The sequence below is a fragment of the Cupressus sempervirens genome, chromosome 1 (assembly GCF_028749045.1).
Source record: "Cupressus sempervirens isolate cs-2001-9-10 chromosome 1, ASM2874904v1, whole genome shotgun sequence".
Taxonomy (NCBI): Eukaryota; Viridiplantae; Streptophyta; class Pinopsida; order Cupressales; family Cupressaceae; genus Cupressus; species Cupressus sempervirens.
The window spans coordinates 31,416,460-31,436,996 of NC_143118.1; the positions used below are offsets into that span (position 1 = coordinate 31,416,460).

At 37.0% G+C, this 20,537-nt stretch overlaps 2 protein-coding genes across 14 annotated transcripts in view; both read right to left on the reverse strand.

Annotated features, from left to right (window-relative positions):
- Window positions 1-20,537, reverse strand: part of LOC149576021 (uncharacterized) — a 311,989-nt gene that overhangs the window by 272,470 nt on the left and 18,982 nt on the right. Inside the window, exon 1 of one of the 13 annotated variants that reach the window (XM_089816149.1) lies at window positions 12,068-12,135. The exons of 11 other annotated variants lie outside the window; for them this stretch is intronic. In XM_089816149.1, the coding sequence (XP_089672275.1) occupies window positions 12,068-12,079 (12 nt within the window). In that variant the 5' untranslated portion in view covers window positions 12,080-12,135. Of the gene's footprint in view, window positions 1-12,067; window positions 12,136-14,648; window positions 15,647-20,537 lie in introns of those variants that run through there. One more of the 13 variants, XM_089816150.1, reaches the window with a different exon arrangement.
- On the reverse strand, window positions 12,146-14,652 carry LOC149576022 (uncharacterized). The gene has a single exon (XM_089816151.1). It carries the CDS (start codon window positions 14,386-14,388, stop codon window positions 13,639-13,641), a length of 750 nt encoding a protein of 249 aa, XP_089672277.1. The 5' UTR covers window positions 14,389-14,652; the 3' UTR covers window positions 12,146-13,638.

Here is a 20,537-nt window from a genome sequence, read left to right on the forward strand (position 1 = left end):
GTTTTTGGAATATATACTTCTTTTTTTTAAATATGGGATAAACGGCAATGAAAAATTGCAATGCCAAGAATTAACAATAGTAACAACTTTATTTTTTGATTTCAAATTAATAGAAATGATAAAAATTATTTAAGGAATTAATTCCAAATTCAAATATGATTTTAAAGGAACCTATTGTTTGCTCCAAGCACAATGACTGTAATTTGCAACTTCAATATAGATGACTGTGCTTGTTTGTAAGTCTCCAACATTTGTTGTAGAGCATTCCCAGCTTAATCGCCAACACTAGAACCAGATTGCAGGATCAAATCTCCAAATGCACACACCAGTAATTAATTCATTGGCCCTTAATTATTATCACAGGTGCTTGCTAGAGTCTTGGCTCTCCCTTTTTATGCAACCGTAGGTCATCCAAAGCATGCACGAGCTCTATCATCAAAGTTATAGACCATGAAACAAGTCGCAAGGCTCTGTAGATTTTTTACAAGCCTTGAAAGATAAAATGCCAACCCCTAAAATGGTCACATAGGTCCTACTGCAAGCTCATATTTACAAATGCTCAATTGTTGCATAATTGGTGAACGACAACCTTGCAAGGGTTTTCTCAAACCCCTAAAACTTGAATGCAGGTATTCCAAATGCAAACAAAGTTCTTCAATGCTAGTCGATATCTTCTGCAACAAAAATTTCCTTAATAACAATGCAAACAGAAAGGAGTAATGGAAAATTGTTCTACCTCAGCAACAATTTGCAATGCAACCTTCAGGCAATTCAAGAATTCAAACCCTTGGCAACAAAAAGAAAAATAATATTCAAGGATGCCAATTCTCAAAATCAGAATCATATTTATAATTTCACTTGTGCAACTTGGCTTCGTCATTACACCTTTCACTAAAGAGGCTTCAGCTTCACAACATCACGTTATAAGATAAAGTGCATTTATAATTATAAGTCTTATAAGTTATGTAATAAATATGACTCCCCAATAAATAATCTCACCCTGAGCAAATGACTAAATGAATGACCATCACCGCTGAGCCAACATATGTATTTCCGGAAATAGTGACTAGCCAAAAATAGACTTACTAAAAATAGCAAGTCTACAACTAAGACCCTCAAATCCAATTGTCAACTCACAAGGGTCACGATGATGAGTTGACCAATCTAAGCCCCTACAACTTGCTAAATTGGGGATATTACAAATATCTCATCACCACCAACCTCGGCTCAGATCTCACGAAAGACACATGAAAACAAAGAAACAAAAAAATTGGGTCAACATGGAAGGAGTGCCTAAATGCTCCCAGCACTTTGCATTGTCCCCAAATGTTGAAAGTCAAAAGTATGAAAAATACAAGAATCAGAGTGCACATAGAAAAAGGTACACAACAGAAAATCTCTCATTTCTAGGTACAAATGGAGCACAAGGGTCCTTTGGGAGGGAACAACACTAAAAGACAAGCATTGGGGAACATAGGGAAACACGCTCTAATCTAAAGATTTAGAAGCAAGTACTACCCCCACAAATTGTCCACTAGTAAATCAACGTCCTCCCAATCTTGTTCATGAGGGAAGAAGGTCAAGATTACAACGGCACGGTCGCGTGGCATCCCCAAGCACCCCACCAATAGCAAAAGCCAAGGATGAACCAGCTGACATTTCCTCATCTAACCACTATGTCAAGTGAGTGCTTGTGTGAAGATCATCGTCAACACAAGAATGTCCTGCAATCATTAAAAAATGCAAGCATCAACACTTGCAAGAGATCCACATGGAGATGTTGGTGAAGAAGCTTCTTTGTCGACCTCTGCAAAAGGGGCAAATACGAACTCAAGGGAAGTCAGAGTTTGCTCAACTATGAGAACTTAAACAGAAATAGGATCTGTTAGAGCAGATTTGTGATGTCTGGACTCCAGAATAGAACCCTCCTCGAACTTCCTCTTAAAGGACGGAGGTGAAATTGTCCGATTTACTATGGCAGCCTTTGCAACATCGAGAAAGCTAGCATAGCAGTCATGATACAAGGCGGATGTTGATTAACATTGTTGAGCGAGATACCACCTGAGTATACAACATGTTCACTAGCTCTAGCAGTGGCGGGATATCAAGCAAGGTGGTGATCAAAGGTAGCTACTATAAAGGAGAAATGCACACATGGACCTACTTGGCGCAAGACGCAATGATCACTCCTAGTGCAGGAAGAAGCATAACAAAGGTAGTTGTAGCTTAAGGAGCTGACAAAGCTACAAGAGAAGGGAAAAGTTGGAAGCAAAAGTGGAAGCAGTAGTGAATACATGCTCAAAAGATACATTCTCCTCCCTTGCAGCAGCCTCACGAGCCAAAGCCCTTTCCTATCAACAACGCTTCCGCTCAAGCGCAAGCTAGTTCTGATGCAAATGCAGACCAAACAGAGAAGCTTGGAGGGATACAACACCAAACCACTCCATGGGGGTGGCCAATGATGTTCTCACTAGCAAGGAAGATGGCCCTAGTAGCTCAATCACAGATGTCTTTCCTCTTTTAACCCTATGGACAATAGGAGGAAAGAAAGACACCCTCAGCAGCTGAGGAGTAGGTGCCTAAGCAGATTGTGCTCTTGTGAGACCTCTTACCTTGGCCATAGATGGAAAGGCGATGCATGACTAAGATAATGGGGATGAGAGGTGGCGGGCACACCTTATCGACATTAGATGTGGACGCAAGAATAGAGGACAACATAGGAAGTTGCATGATCTTAGGCAACAAGGGGGTTTCCCATAGGGCACTCTTGCCTTCAGCCCCCAATGAAGCACATTGAGCCTCACCAGAGAGTTGAGTAGGGGAAGGAACTACGGATCTTAAACTCATTTCCCTAGCTTTATATGCCTGATACACAATAAATGTGACATCTTGTCCGAGATGAGGAGCCCCATCGGAGTGGGCCAGAAATGATCAGCACCGAAGACCCCACAAGACACCAAATGGCGATATCTGAAATCCTAGATAGTGTGGATAATACCCTCATCAAGGAAGTTCAGGCACTTGTGGATGAGTTAGCGGACAACTCACATAGAAGTCAATCAAAGGATACCTAGTTCTTAAAGAGATCCGACTCTAGGATCACCACAAACGTCGAGAACATCACTTTGGGTCCCACCTCGATCGTCAAAGTGGTTAACTCCAAAGGGGGTTAGGACATCTCGTCATGCATTCTTATGGTGGTTGAGTGTTTGTCATATTTACCCTAGTTTAAGACATAGGAAGAGGACCTCTGTAATGACATTGACTCTACATGTAGGATCCACCAAGACACCTCTAATAGGGGCACAATTTATAGAAATCGGGATTTAAAGAGAAGGCTCTCCATTGTATGGTTTGTCAAGAGGGGTGAATGAAATGGTCATTTTAGGTGCCCTCCAAGAAGGTAGGGAAATTGGAATGATAGTCACCATTTCTGCAATGGACTGACACAAAGCTCTAAAAGGATACCGGTTCACGCCGAGTTCCCCAAAATGTGGAGAAGAAAAAAGTACACCAACCTAAACACCAGTTGAAGTCTTAAGGGATATAGCCTTCCCTTGTGCCATCTCAATTATACTAGCGTATGAGCTAGGGTAATTAAATGTGATTAATGTAGGACTTTTACTTGTATGTTCTTGAGTGTTTAATGAAAGATTAACTATCGAATACAAATAAATGATTATAATAGGAATAAACAATGTGATAAAAATGTTAAGACTATGATAGATGAACAAGCTAATTATCAACAATAGACACTGAGCTCCACAATCTCTCTGCTTTAAACAACAGTGTGGGTTGTGAATGACAACACGGCTATAGGATGCTAGTGTAGCAGGCTCACGTCCTATCCGAACAAAGTGAGATGGATAGTAACAGGAAGTGAAATAAAAAGACAAAATAATAACCTACTAATATAAAGAAAAAAAAAACAGAATAACAAGATGATAGAAATGAAAATAATGAAAAAAGAGTAAGAGAGGACCTAATTCAACGGTTGATGAAGATGTTAAATTAGTCCCTTTACAAAACTGGGGCACAAGAAAAACGAAGAAAATGGTTGGGTGGTTGTTTGGAGAACTACCTCAGTCAATTCCTTGCTTTGGTGTTTCCACATACACAACAGCTAAATAGACACGACAGTGATAGATAACCAATTATGGAAATGATAAACACAATAAAAATAAAGTAGATGAAGATACATGATATTCCAACAAGAATGCAATAGAGTAAAGCAAAGAGATTCCTCTCAACAAGATAATAGCTCAATGAAGGTGATAGAGCTAACGCGACTACAATGGCAAGAGCTTGAAAGCTTGAAAAGGGTGTGAGCTTAAACTCTTGCAAGTAGAATGTATGTAATATGTTTAACGACGGTAAAGATTGAGTCAATAAACTATCAATAGACCTAAATAAGTGCCAAATGAGTGATTATAATGTATGCAAGTTGAATCTTGTGCAAGCAAGCTCATCATTTAGGCATTACAAGTGCAGGTTGGCAATTTGTAACACTCCAACAACAACCTGCACACCTATAGATTCACAAACACTAGTGTGTTGCACACACCTCTATGGCGTGCCCTTGTCCTAAACTGCCCAGGTTGCGTAGACAGAATTTTGGAGAGAGTGGTGAGTTGGCTAGTGCAATGGATGACAAGGATTATGTGGAATTTAAGTCTTTGGCTAAGGTAGAGGTAGTGTGAAATGGTAATTTAACACCAGGGCGTAGAATTTGAGTCATTATAATACATACATGTATATGTGTGTGTGTGTGTATATTTTTGCAATGGATAAGATAGTAATATATACAAACAATTCCTTAATCACTCGCTAATACTATTAAGAGGATAGGTTGGTTTTGTTAGGGAGAGGATTAAAACTTTGCAATGTAGGAGGAAAGTTCCAAGATGGGTAAGGACATTTACTTCCAATGCCTATAGGGAAAGCCTTGAGATAAGTACGAACATGCATTTCCAATGTCTTGAAGAAGACTACTTGTAGATTACATGCATTTCCAATGTCTTGAAGAAGGCTACTTGTAGATTTCTGTCTTAGTGCCCTCAAGACAAGTGAATCCTCATCCTTCTTAAGATTATTGATTACGAAAGAAGTAACGAAATAGGGCTTATGTATTACAAATTATGAATTAATGATTGTTCTTAATTTAATCTGATTTAATTGCATAGTAATTTAAGTTAATCTTCAGGAATTGGCAATTTCCCAACAGGGAACACTACAAATTGTCATCCACGTGGAAAGTCCAAACCCTAGTTGGGAGTTTTAGGGTAAACCAATTAAAGTCCCAATTGGGGACGCAAAAATTACGAATAAATAATTTTTTCCACTTAACTTTATCAATGGTAATTCTCATACCTGCACTTTTGCTATTTATTGGGCATTCAATGTAATTGTAACTCAGAATTTTTTATTCATTCAATAACCATTTTTATGCTTAGCTTGCTTATAGATGTTTGTTGGTATCTCTTACTATGTGTACTAAGAGCTAAATTGTTGTGACAATTTTGTAATCTTTGTACTATTAAGTGAGCTTGAACATGTAGAACATGGCTTTATATTGAGTGTTGCATGTAATTAAGTCATAATACTTTTGTTTGTGTTAGCCATTTCAACTCTACATGTGTATTTGCATTTTTCCATTTCTATATTTAGCTAAACATGTGATGCAGGAGCACACTTGTGTCATTTGCAATCTTGCATCGCCCAAAATATTTCCTTTTTCGTTTTTTTCCTGTTTTCTAGTTTTAGCGTTTTGGTAGAGAACCTTCAATATGGGTGATTTACTATTGCAAACCTTAGTATATAATCTAGACATCATTATTTATCTATGTTTGGGATTGTATCTCATTTGGATTCTTCCCAACAGAGATACTATGGATTCTTGTTTGGTTTTGTATGTTCTCCATAGTGCTAATGGCCAGTTGAGTTTTCCATCTTGTGAAGTTGTTTCTCAAACAGCAGAGCTTAATGGCGCATATCTCGATGCTCGTGGGTCCTTGGCCAATATTCATCTTGGATCATTGTTTATATTTTATCAAGTTGAGGGAGATTGTTATGATTTGGGACCAGACCTATTTTCCTATATTACGTTTTCTTGTTCTTGGAGAATGTAACTGATTTGAGCCAACTTAGATCTTGCAAAGGCTTTATGTATTTGGGTAGTTGATCTTCGTTGAAGGTAGTGAGGGGTGAATTCGAAAATAACCTTTGGGAGGTTAGATCGAGGATTAGGATCTAAATTTCTTTTTGGAATAAAGGCATGTATGTCTTGAATGTAATCTACATGTTGCAGGAAAACTTGATGTAAATATTTGGTTTTGTGATAATGCAAAGATTTGTTGTGGCATGTAGATTATCTTCTCTTGTCTCTAAAGTTGTTAATTGCGCTATGTTGACTCATGTTGCATGGTTTGGACCATCTCCTTTGGGGACACTCCTTCCATGACTGCACCAAGTGTACAAGACCAAGGTTTATGTTCTTGGTTAGTAGATTAGAGCTCCTGAACTTGTGAAGCCCTAGATGTGTTGGTTGTTGGATGGCAGTGTGTAGATCTGTTCTGCAATTGCAGAGGACTTCTGCAAGAGGAATGTAGAGAGGTTGTTGGCTGTTTCATGACCTTGTTTGGGTTGTTTAGGCATTCTAAGTGTGAACAGGTCATCAAGTTGGAGGCAAGCTGCAAGTGTGTTCAAGATATCACTGAGTGAGAGGCAATTGGCACCCTGTAATCAGATTGTCGAAGTTGAGGCAACTGCACTAAAGGATTGGGAGAGATGCCACCTAGAAGAATGAACCCTAGAAGGTTGGAACAAGTGATAGAGGACTTCAAGAATGAAAAGAAGAATAAGATCATAAATGTGTTAGTAGGATTACGAAGGAATTCTGAGACAAAGGATGAATATGAGGAAGTTGTTGAGGATCTTGATACTGTGGGTGTTGAGATCCCTACAAATGAGGAGAGATTGTTGAGAGCTTTGGCACAGGTAGATAATGTCATAGGATGGATGTTTCTAATTTCTCTAGTTCATTGCTTCCTGAAGATTTTATAGACTGGATAGGAGAACTAGAAGATTAGCTTGGGCTAGAGGATATAAGAGATCCATTGAGGGTTAGGTTAGCACAGAGGAAGTTGAAGGGTCATGTTGCCTTATGGTGGAAAAACTTGCAAAAGGACAAGAAGAGATGAAAGCTAAGAATCTAAGAATCTAAGTAGACCATAAGGCAACATAACCTTTCAACTTAGTATGTGCTAACCAACCTCTCTGTGGATCTTTAACATCTTCAAGCTCAAAGTAATCCTCAAGTTCCTTAATCCAATATATCAATTCCTCTAAATCTAAAGAACAAGAAAAGTATGCAACATCAAGTCTATAACTGTTACTCATTTATGCCATATCTCTCAACAATACTTCTTCCTCGGCAGGAATCTCAACTTTAGTTGCCACAAGATCTTCAACAGCTTCCTCAAATTCATTTTCACTCTCAGGGTTTCTCCTAGTCCCACCCAAAGCATTATGGATCTCAGTCCTTATCTCATTCCTGAAATCCTCCATCATTTGCTCTAGTCTTCTAGGATTCATTATTTTAGGCAGCATGTTTGCAAAGATGTCAATCTTCAATTCCCTCAGGTTTGGTGATCTAATTATAAGTGTTGATTTCCCTAATCTGATGCAACAATCTACCAACACCAACAATCTGCCTCAACCAACTAGGTCTGTTTAGTAACCAAGAAACTATTAGCTTTGCCAACCCACCAAACCTCCTTATGCAACCTTCCACAATTGCAGGTCAGATCCAATCTTATGCCACCCCACAACCAGATTCACAAGTGTGATCTCCATTTCCTCTAAGCAACCAATCCTTCTCTAGCCACCTTGCACTAACCTTCAGTTGATGTAGATTAGAACCTCAACTTCTGCCACTCCACAACAAGGCGTGCAAGTCAAAGACATCAGATTCCAAGTGTTTGTTCTACTATGATGTATAACCATGCTCTGATACCACTTGACACAGTCAAGGGAAGAAAATCCCCAAGGGAGATATCTAACCCTACAGCTGTTAATGAATTGTAGCTTCAATCTGATTATTCCTATTCTGCTTAATCAATAATACATGATTAATGAATAGTAAGATTGTAATCCTGTTTTATATATATATATATAATTGTAATTGAGATTGATATAACTATTACCAATCATATTCATGATATTAATTAAGTTGTTAATATATATTACATTGTTGATATTGAGTTATGCATCCATCGATAATGAGTATCGACATAATCAATGCTAGTATTGATACCATACTATGCTATCTTTGATATCGATACATTATCTTAATATTGCATTAATATCAACTGGTTCGATAATGAGTATTGAACATGCTTTATATTACCAAATGAATCAATATTAGTATCGATGTTATTAACATGCAAACTAACGTGTATTAACTTTGGGATCAATGAGGACATTCCTACATAGGCGTCTCCTCCCATTAGTAAATAACTCCAGTCCATATGAGTTGGGAAGTACTGGAATCAATAAGGGCCTAACAAGTCCCAGCAATACTCATCAATATTTGTCATTATCAATTCAAGCATTTATCGCAAGCAATATATATACAGATCTGATCTATATTACAATCATTTCATAGTAAATATATATTATTATTAATATTAATATTGAGAATTCCAAGGATTATATATATTCATATTTCCTTAATATTAATATATACACATTCAAGAAAGAATTATAGAGATATAGTGATCAACAAATAGATAGAACAATTAAAAATACTATAAACCTCTAAATCTGATCAAAACTTCAATAGCAGCTAGATCATTCCACAGTGGAAGTGCTCAAACTAACTAACAAGTAATGAACATCAAAGGAAGAAATATCTTTAGATCATCATCAACTTGGCTTGCAAACAAGACAGTACATTCACAACCTTTGGCAACTGATCACCCCTCAAAATTTATGATAGTTCAATAAACCATTGGTATCCCAATTGTTGCTACCAATTCTCTATCCTCTTTCTTCTAATCCTTCTTGCTCAACCACCTAGCATCACAAACAAGGACTACTCCCCTACTTATATACAAGATTGTCAGCCACAAGTCGGTGTATCCAATCATTAATTTCCAAAACATAGGAAATATATTACAAATAAATAGGTCTACACCCAAATCCATAATAACAACAACAAATAGATACATCATGTAGTACGAACATAGAAGAGGTTCGATCAAACATAGAACAACATACAACAATGCGCCATTAAGCATCGCATGTCATGAATCTTCATCGCAAGCCGCAACTCACCACCTTGACTGTTAGAATAGGACAGCCAATATAGAACCTGACCAATCTTAAGATAACTTCATTTGGAAATATCAAAACAAGATACAAAAATAAACATAGGATCTTCACGATGTTAGTACTGTGAAACATTGAGAGGAGGGCTGAATCAATGTCTCGCTAAGCCTTTAAACAACTTCATCACCAATTTGCTTAATATATAACATGTAAATGAAACAACTATGTAATGACAAAGTAATTCAAACATTCACACATGCAATAGTTGACACAAGTATTTTTCATGTGAAAACCCTTAGAGGAAAAAACCACGGTGGGAATTGTCACCTAGAAATCTTCACTACTGCAGTTAATCAAGTTGTCCTATTAGGAGTTATTAAACATCGACCTGGTTAGGATTTCACCCGGGTAAGAGTGTTAAGCCTTGTTAGAAGCTCACGATTGAGATCTGTTAGGATCTACCTTGTTAAGGGATTCAGAACTCCTTTTAAGAGTCACCTTAGAGGATTTTTCTCTTCAGACATGTTAGGATCCCACACATCCCTATTAAGAGTGACCTTGTTAGAAGATTTTTCTTGTCAACCAATTATAATCAACTGTAGCTTGATCTGAATGTTGCACCTATTGCATAATAGATCCTTTATGCTCCAGAGCAATTCTCTACTCTAGATCAATGTAAACACATTTTATTGCAATTGTACCTCATAAACTTCACATCACAACACTTCAACTCTCATCCCACATCAATGTATCTTCACCTTTATACTATTCTTTGAGGCAGTGGAAAAACCCCAAACATGTTTCCATAGGTCGGCCTTGAACTCGATTCAAACCTTATGAGAAAGAACTAATTCCTTGAATTTTGTGCCTTCATGTTGGCCTCTTCACCTCTATCTTTTCACTTAACCGATTAAAATCAGAAACTATACCAGTTCATCAAATCTTCCCAAGTCAACTCTGCCACTTAATTGTTATTCATTTTGCTACATGTAAACCTTAAGAAATATTTCCTTCTTGTACATACCCGACAATTTTATTCCATAATCACCTTCAAATACCTCTAACAAACATGTCCTGCCAACCATTTCTATATGTCCCCATTTTTGGCAAGCTTCTGCAGTCAGTTGATTCAGTTTACTATAGCGACCCTCGTGAGTTGACAAGGTGATTTAGGGATCTCAGTCGTGGACTTACTATTTTTAGTAAGTCTAAATTGGGTGGTTTCCATATCTAGCAATGCAAATGGTGGCGTTAGCAATTGGTCATCGCCTATAGTGGTTTGGGCTATTAATTGCATGGGCTCCTATTTATTAATGAATTATTAAAGTTTCATTATTATAATAGCATTTTATTATAATAATGTTATAAAACGAAGTTATGTTGGTGAAGCTTCTTAAGTGAAGTTGTATTTCAGAAACATTGTGCTAATGGGGGTTATAAATACAAGCCCATTTTGATGGAAAAGCATCTGATTATTTATTTGCTTTCGTTGTCTTTGTGAGTAATTATGAAATTGATGATTTTGTGGCCTTACAGAATATAAGGGTTAAGAATTCTGGAGATTGTCTGAAGAGTGTATTGCCAAATTGTTGTTGAGGTATAGCAATTGGTTATGCCTTCTCAGCTGTGTTGACTGTGTGAGAGAAGTCATTCTATGTTAGTGAATTTATCTGATTCTGAGCAGTGGAAAGGAAGTGGTTGTTAATTGCAAACCTGCACTTTGAGTTTGGTGTTAATTGTACAATTTTGGTGGTTGTCATTCATCCTGTGGCAGTTTTGGGTTGTGTTGGGAATTGGTAGATATTAAACAGAGGCCTGCGATTCCATTATAGAAGTCAGCAACCCTTTACAAAGACCTGCATTTCATTTCCTGAGACCTGCAAATTCATTTATGAATTACCTTTGATATGGTATGGTGCTTGTTGGAGACTTTGCTAGGCTGTTGTTACCAACTCTGGCAGCGATTACCATTTACAAGCTCGAGCCTGTAAAATTCAGAGGCTGTGTGGCAATTAGGGCCATATATATTCATTGCAGGACCTACAAATACGTTCATTAAGCCCTGCAACTTTCTTGTTGACCTGTGTTACTTTTTCCAGAGCCTGCAATCAACTATACAGCCTGTGGTTTGATAGTTAGCACATGTGAATGGCAATTAAGGGAACAGTATAATTTGGGCGGCCTACATTTGGATCTGGCTGGGCTTGCAGTTGCAAGTTCAGGGCCTGTGTCTGCAAAAAACCAAAGCCTACAACCATATTAATCACCTGTGACCTGCTCAGGAAGCCCTACGAAATAATCCCTGGGTTAAGATTGAATTGTTGGATGTTGAAGTTAATGTTAGAGATATGTGATAGCGAGGAGCCTACAAATCACTTACACCAGCCAGCGTTAGGAGAAGAATAAGATCTGGTCGATCCCTAGGTGGCTATAAACAATCAGCTAGCTATGAAAGTCAAGCCCAATTCATGATTTTTGGCTCCATTCCAAGGTTTTTTTATCAATTCATGTAATTCCAGTTTTCATCTGTATAATAAATTGCAAAGTGGAATTTGATAGCAATTGTGTATGTTAGCTTTTCAGTTCAATATTTTAGTTATAGCATTCATATTTTCAAAAAAAACTAAAAAGAAAATACTTCAGAAAACACAAAACAATAGGAAAACACAAAATTGCAAAAAATCATTGTATTTCCATTAGCATATCAGTTGGAGAGTAAACAAATTTCATAACTCACCAAAACATTCATCGCGCATCCAAATTACTCTGACTGTCTTTACCTGATTCATCCAGCACTTAACTGTCCTGTCAACAATATTGTAAGTTATTAAAGGAGTAGATTAAATCAATCAATGAAGAAGATAAAATATAACGACAACTATTTATCGTGGTTCGGAAAAACTTTGCCCACATCCACAGTCGAAGCAGGGAACAATTATATTAATGAAATATCTGATACAATAGAATACATGACTGCACAAGTCATTTATAGAAAGCTCATCGAATATGAAGAGACAAGAGGGAGAAGGAACACTTGTGACCGTTGGACTTCATATCCCAACAATCTCCCCCATGAAATCCAACTGGCACAGCTATGCATCATGGCATCCCCTGCTTCCTATTCCGCATCTCATAAAAGAACAAGGCCTAGAGAAGACCTCAACGTTGCCAAACTTTGTTCCAGCACACTGCGGATGAGTCTTCTCCAAGTTGCATCAGAATTATAAATATCTTCTCTGTAATGCAGCCTACAGCTCACATAATTTGCATCATTCCAATTCCATTCCTTGCTGAGCAGGGAGTGAAAATTATAAACGCTGTTGGGACTCGTCCATCAGCAAAATTAACAAGCACATTGATTAAGTGAAAGACCTTCCCTATTTGGTTATCCAGTTTCGGTGGGATTTAACCCTCACGCTATTCCATCGCCTGTAACAATCTACTCGGATCTAGCAAATTGAAGAATCATCTTTAGGCGTATATTAACATTAAGGATTTTCCGTATTCAAGTCTCTATTATTGTGTCAAGATCTCACCTAAATCTATTGTGTTTATGTATGAACAAGATTGTATTCATAGTTGTGGTTTATCACTAGCGGCTCAGACGCCTAACCGTGTGGCTTCCAAAACATTCCTGTACTGCTTCCTCATTTTTTACAGCCTTCATTTTGTCTTCCCATACACCATCCACACACTTCTATGCGGCCCTCTTACTGTACTACCTTGGCGCACTATCTACATACGAACACCAAACTGTACAAGCTTCACCTTCAATCTATTGTACGACCATCAAATCCCCTCTCTGTATGGCCATTAGGCCCCCCCCCCACATACGACCTAAGTCACAAGGTTCGAGTTCGAGTTCGAGTTCGACAACTACAAAGTTCGGATGAAGTTCGGCATGTAAAAAAAATCAAAAAAAAATTCGACATTAAATTCGCCTCATGTAATTTTCAAAAAAATACAAATATATTTTATTTATTATTATATGTTTGAGTTTCATGCAAGGAACCTTTCAATTCAAAACTACAAAAGAAAACATCTCTTCATGTCCAACAATATATCCAATATATAATCAAAATAGTTTGAGATTACAAAATAGATTTGAAATCATTACAAAAAAGGATATCACATTTATAAGATATAAGCCATAAGAAATATGTGAAATCATGATTACAAAGTTCTTTTACCATTCAAAAGATAGATCAGTGTTTTATACTTTAGAACTTCAAAATAACTCAAAATTATCAAAAGTACGGAGATAGATTTTGTCAAAATGTTATGGTCAAAAGTCAATACTATAAAACTTCATAAAAGCTCCAAGTCATCAAGAGCACTTGGCTGATTTGCTGTTGAATCATCATCAGTGTCACTACTCAGCTCATCATCCAAGAAGTCTGGTTCCTCTAGAGGTCCAGTGGCCATGTCTTCTGAAATTCCCTTTTGTGAAGAAGATGTGGAGTCCTTTGCTGATTTGTTCATGAGCAATTTCAAATTGCTGTGAACATAGACAAGATCTCCCAACTTTCCGCTCAGTAGCTTGTTCCTCTTTTTAGAATGAATGTGGTCAAAACAACTCCAGTTCCTCTCACATGCCGATGAACTTGCTCCCTGACTCAATACTCTAATGGCAAAGCGTTGTAGTTCAGGAGTTTGTGCCCCATAGCTCATCCACCATCTATACCCAGTTACCTCAACTTGTGACATGTCGTATTGTGCTACTTCCATTCCAAACATCCCTTCTAGTTTCTTGTATCTCCAACATTGGTCTCTGATCAGAGTTGCGATGTCTCGATCTCGCTCATACTTGCTAATGGCATCATAAAGCCCTGCCATAATTTCACTATCACTTTGCCTATCAATATGAAATAACTTGGGCTCCAAATAGCAAGTTGCTGCATGTAGAGGTGTGTGCATCATTTTCCACCTGAAATCAACTGCATCCCATATCTCCATGTAGCCTGCTTCCACATTTTTTAGTGCTCTTTGAATGGACTCTTTACATCGGTCCATGCTTTCATAAAGCATGCCAAGGCAAGGAGTGTCACCATCCACCATACGAAAAACATCAACAATTGGACCACATATGTTCAAAACTTTTGATCCACTTTCCCTAAAATTGCTATTTAAAATGATTTGCTCTATGTTCTTCCCCTTATCGCTTTTAAAAAGTGTTGAAGTTTCCCACTCATTAGAACAAATCACAGATCTCAAAGCTGCCTTTTCTTCAATTACCCTCCTCAGTGTGATATAGAATGAAGCAAACCTTGTGTCACAAGGCCTCAACAACTCTCTAGATGCATGTTTCCTGTAAACACTCAATGTGAGACGGTGGTTTCTAATGAAATTTGGAACTGCTCTCCCTCTATAAATTGCTTATGTATCCATGGGAACTTGGCCAAGTCATGAAGCAACAAATCCAAACAATGAGCTACACATGGGCTCCAATAAATCTGTGGGTACTTCTCTACAATCAGCTTGCCGGCTCCCACACAATTCGCTGCACTATCAGTAACCACCTGAACCACATTTTCCACCCCTACTTCAATAATGGCCTTGTCTAATATCTGGAAAATATACTCTGAAGTTTTCTTTTGATTGATTGTGTCAATCACTTTCAAGAACACAACTCCTTCAGGGGAAGCCACTAAAACATTAATCAAAGGCCTCTGACATATATCTGACCACCCATCACTCAATATAGTGTAACCAGTTGCCTTCCAAGTGTCTTTAACCACAGTTAACTTTCCTGTCACTCTGCCTTTGGACCTCTCTAGAAGAGTTGTTCTGAGAGCCTCTAAAGATGGAGGTGTATAACATTTGCCAAACTCTGCTGTTTTCGCAACTGCATTACGAAAATGAGGATTCCTAGCCGAATTGAATGGAGTAGCACTTGTAAAAAAATAATCACCCCATGCATCATCCACCTCTTGTCTCTCTATTGGTTTCCAAAAGCTGTTTAATGTTCCACTTTGTTTTCCTGTGCCTGTAGACTTGAGCACACTAGAAGATGACACAGATGTGAACCTAGATATATCCTCTTGAATTCTTTGTTTTTTTTGTATCTTTATGTGGTCAGCTTCCCCCAAAAGGGTTAGTTCTCTTTCTACATCAGCTACCATTTCATTAGTCACATTTGGACATGCTTTAACCCCTCCTCTTGTGCCCCCACTAATACCAAGTAATTGATCTCTTGCCCTTGTTAGACTTCTTGTAAAATCTTTCTTACAATTAGTACAATAGAGTTTGGCACCATCTTTTGTCACATATTTCCATACTTCAGACTTTGATTTTTTGGGAGCCATTCAATTACAACCTGCATGATACAAAAGAAAGAATTAATAATTTTATTTCAAATCATTCAATATATTTTTAATATATTAAAAGGAAATATAAAAAATAATTATTTCGAACTCTATAATGAAACATAAATAAATACCAAATTTCATTAAGGACATACAATATAAAAAATATTATTAAATTAAAGTATATGTGACGTTAAAACAAAGTAAGATCACTAAATTTAACAAAATAAAACCCTTAAACTATATGATTTAAAATATAGAATAAAAGCATAATAGATTTTCTATGTTTATATTATTTATATACATTAGTTTTTTCATATAAAAATAGAAAACAATTAATAAAATAATATATTATAAATTAATTAGTAATATTAATAATAAATAAAGATAGTTAGTGTAATTATTTTGTAGTTTACCTAAAACAAATATTGCATACAAAACTAAATAATTATAAAATAAAATATAAAAACTTGACAAAAATAAATATGATATTTAAACATTAATTCACGATATAATTTAATATAAAATAAAATATTACTACTTTTTATAAACATTATTATTAGAATATAAATCTATTACTATTCTAGTGTTTAATATCTTATTATTTAATATAAATATTTATATTAAAATATTATATTTACTAATTTAATAATTTAATTTATTATTCGTTTTGAGTTTACAAAATTTTAAAAAAATAAAACTATAATATAAAACAATATTAAAATATTAAACAGTATAACTATAAACATTGAACAATAATTTATATTATAATATTAAACAGTATAAGTTTTATAACTATAATTTATAAACATTGAACAATAAAAAACCTAAATGAACAATAATTTATATTATAATATTAAACAGTATAAGTTGTATAACTATAATTTATAAACATTGAACAATAAAAAACCTAAACTGAAACAATGCAACAATAAAAAACTTAAACAATGAAAAAAATCGCAGGCGCCAAAGGGAATGAAAGAAAGCCAGGAAGAAAGTGAAGGAAACCTACCTGGTATCTATCGGCAGCAGAAGGTCGGATGCAAGGAGGTCAGCGGCAGGAGGTCGAATGCAAGGAGGAGGTCGGATGCAAGGAGGTCGGCAGCAGGAGGTCGACCAGACACTAAACCAGCGTGATCTTCGAATGCGCGTCCAACCAGCGTCCAACCAGTTTCTATAATGACTCCTGCTTCAAACGCTGAAACAATAAAAACAATTTATCTCGCTTCATGCGCTCAGTGGAGAAACAGGTCATCGTCCGCTGATGCATTCCCAGTGAAGAGCTCGGGTTTTTTATAACACTTTTGGCCAAAAACCCTAAAACGGCGACCAATAAATTATAGTTTCCACAAAACGACAAGATTTTTTCTGCCGTACGAACTTATAGCGAATTTTTAACTTTAATTTTTAGTTTTTTAGGGTTCGCCGAATTTTGAACTTGAAGCTGAAAATTCGGCGAACCTTGTGACTTAGCATACGACCATCCAACTCTGCCAACCGTACCTATCTACCATACAAGCCACTTGCCACAGTACGGCCAATCTGTTTTCCATCCTGCACAATGTACGGCCTCCACATCAAACAGCGAACATATGGCATATCTAGGCCTTCCTGTTGCCTAAGGTATTCGAGCAGTCTCTAGACACCCACACACACAGATTTGTTACTAGGGGTTAGGGGAACATTCGAACATTACATGGATGGTAGATTTACTGTTGCTCGAATCTGGACACAATCTACTTGGGATTCTCTTACCTCAAAGTGAGCAATTTACTCCTCCCCCTGTGCACACTTCCTATCCATTACGTGCCAATACAAAATTTCTTAATGACTTATCCACAATTTATTAATAGTATTGCTTATGATTCTACTAGACTCAAGTATGTTTTTTTATAAGCTTAAGATAAGATGTATTTTGTCGTAGTTTTCTCAAAATCTAAGTTTATGAGTCAGAAGTAATTGTTCTTCCAATCATACGCAATGTCATTATAATTTGATTTGTGAATTACGAAATATTAATGATATTAATCTAATCACAAACACACACACACACACATATATATCTTCTAAATAAATATCTATGTATATCACAAACAACTATAAAATAACTCTTCATTTCATATTTTAAATGATAGAAATGAGATAATATAATATATAATATAGCTGCGATATAGTAATTAGAAATGACCATGCCTGGACTCACCTTTTCATATTCCCATGATGGGATCCCCTTTATTTAAATATGCTCCATTTTGTCCCACTCAGTTAGTAGTGGGTACCTACGTGATGTGGAAGACCGTCGAGGAGGGCTTTGTATATCCTGAATCTCTTCATAGTGTTTTATGGTGGGTCCACAATCCCGCGTGACCACCAATCAACGATGGGAAATTATTTCCATTTTAACCTTTAATTTTCCTTACCTTCAATCTCTCGTTTTGATTGCCTCTCATAGGTGTCACTTCTCTTACCAATCACATGCCTACATCTTGGTTTGACTGCCCATATATTATTTTTGTTTGAAGCTCCACTCAAGTCATCTTATTTCTTAAGTGTTTGCTGATGTGAGAGACTGCCAATACAAGTAGGGCGGTTATTGACAAGTGGTACTTGTCATTTATCATTTTTTTATACATTTTTTTCCTTCCACTATGGCGGTGTATGTGGCAAAAAATCATTCTTCGACATGGGCGTCAAGTAATAAAGCAACATGGCTGGATATTTGCTCAGCTATTTCAATGGTACACATAATTGTATGAAATGTGATGACTCTTGCATCCAAGTCAAATTGGTTTCTTCGATTTGTTCCAAACGATGCAAACTTGGATACGATACTCATGTCATTTATGAGTCGTATCAGATAAGCATGATATGGTTTTCGTCAACATTCCACTTGGCATACCTCCATACTGGGTTTTGAGAACACAATTGAATTGGAGGTTGGCGCCAAGCACGTCATTACCACACCATACTGTCATCCCAAGAAGTTGAAGGATGAGATTGAAAAGACAATTCAAGAGCTTCTCGACAAGGGGTGGATCTGACCTAGTTCTAGCCCATTTGCATCATCGGTAATATTTGTGAAGAAGGATGGGACTTTACAAATGTGTGTGGACTATCGTGCATTGAACAAGAAAGTAGTCAAGAATAGATACCCCATTCCTAGGATAGATGAATTGCTAGATGAGTTGCATGGCGCAGTCTAAAATAGACCTCCATTGTGGAAATTATCAAATTCGCATGAGGGAACAAGATGTCAAGAGGATGGCTTTCCAATATCACTACGGACATTATGAGTTCTTGGTCATGCCATTTGGGTTAACGAACACATTGGCCACATTCCAATCTTGTATGAATCACATATTCCACAAATAGCTAAGTTCCTATTGGTGTTTTTTGATGACATCCTCATTTACATTAAAACATTGGAAGAGCATCAGAGGCTTTTGGATGAAGTCCTTAGGATTATAGAGTCGCGATCATTGTTTGCCAATTGATCCAAGTGCAGTTTGGGATGACAAAGATATTATACCTAGGGCATTTTGTCAGCAGATATCAAGTTCAAGTTCATCAAGAGAAGATTAAGGATATTTTACACTGGTCACTACCCAAAACTCTCTCAAAGTTATGAGGATTCTTTGGATTGTGCAATTTCTATAGGAGGTTTGTGAAAGTATTCTCTCAGCTCAGCACGCCATTGACGAAATTAACTAAGAAGGGATCTTTTCAATGGAGTGAACAAGCACAACAAACCTTCGATATATTAAAGGAAACTAAGAGTACTTGTTTGGCTCTTGCATTGCCAGATTTTACCCAACCTTTCATCTTGGAATGTGATGCCTTCGGTGAGGCCATTGGCGCAATGTTGATGCAAGATCATCACCTAATAGCTTTTGAGAGCCAGAAACTCACATAGGTTGAACAGTTATACTCTACTTATGATAAGGAGATGTTGGCCATCGTACACGCCTTGACCAATTTTCAGCAATACCTGATTGGAGCCAAGTTTATTGTTCGTACGGACCACAACATCCTAAGATATTTTTTCAAATAGCGGGATCTGAATGACAACAAAACGGGTAAGCAAGATTCAAGCATTTGACTTTGATATCAAGTATGTAAAAGGGAAGAATAAAGTCATGGTCGATGCTTTGTCAAGAAAACCTAGCATCTGCTCATTATCCCAAATCTTAGCCAATAGGAAGGCATACTTGTTGGTGGAATACTCCAAGAACATTTTTGCGTGTAAAATAATGGATGGGAACATTCAAAATGATCTATACAGGGTGATTAACAACATCATCTTCTACAAGGATAGGATTTACTTAGAGCCTGAATCTATAATGAAGCAAGAAATTTTGAAGGAAATGCACAATTCACCATTAGTCAGCCACCTAGGATTCTTCAAAACCTACAGGAAGATCAGGGAAAGATTTTCATGGAAGGGACTTAAGAATGATGTTTTGCAATATGTTCAAGAATGTGCTATGTGTTAGCAAAACAAATCTAAGCACACATTACTGGTAGGCCTTTTGCAACCATTGCCAACACTAGAGCAGAAGTGGGACAACTTCCATGGACTTCAGCACTGCACTTCCGAAGGTACAAGGCAGAGATTGCAATTTTGTAGTTGTTGATCACGACGAAGTATGCACACTTCTTCACCATCTCCATTGGGTTCCAAGCTGCACAAGTGGTTAGGCTTATTTTTAAGAGAAGTTTTCCACCTTCACATACTGCCACAAAATGTAGTGAGTGACAAGGACATTTGTTTTCTCAACACTTTCTAGACAAGACTATTTCGACTTGCAAGGATGGAATTGTCACTAAACACCAACATTCACCTGCAAACCAATGCACAGACAAAAATCGTGAATAAGTGGCTACAAGGGTACATCCGAAATT

Excerpts from the sequence above, each read along its gene's own strand:
- LOC149576022 (XM_089816151.1), bottom strand. The coding sequence starts at position 14,388 with ATGGTGGATGGTGACACTCCTTGCCTTGGCATGCTTTATGAAAGCATG.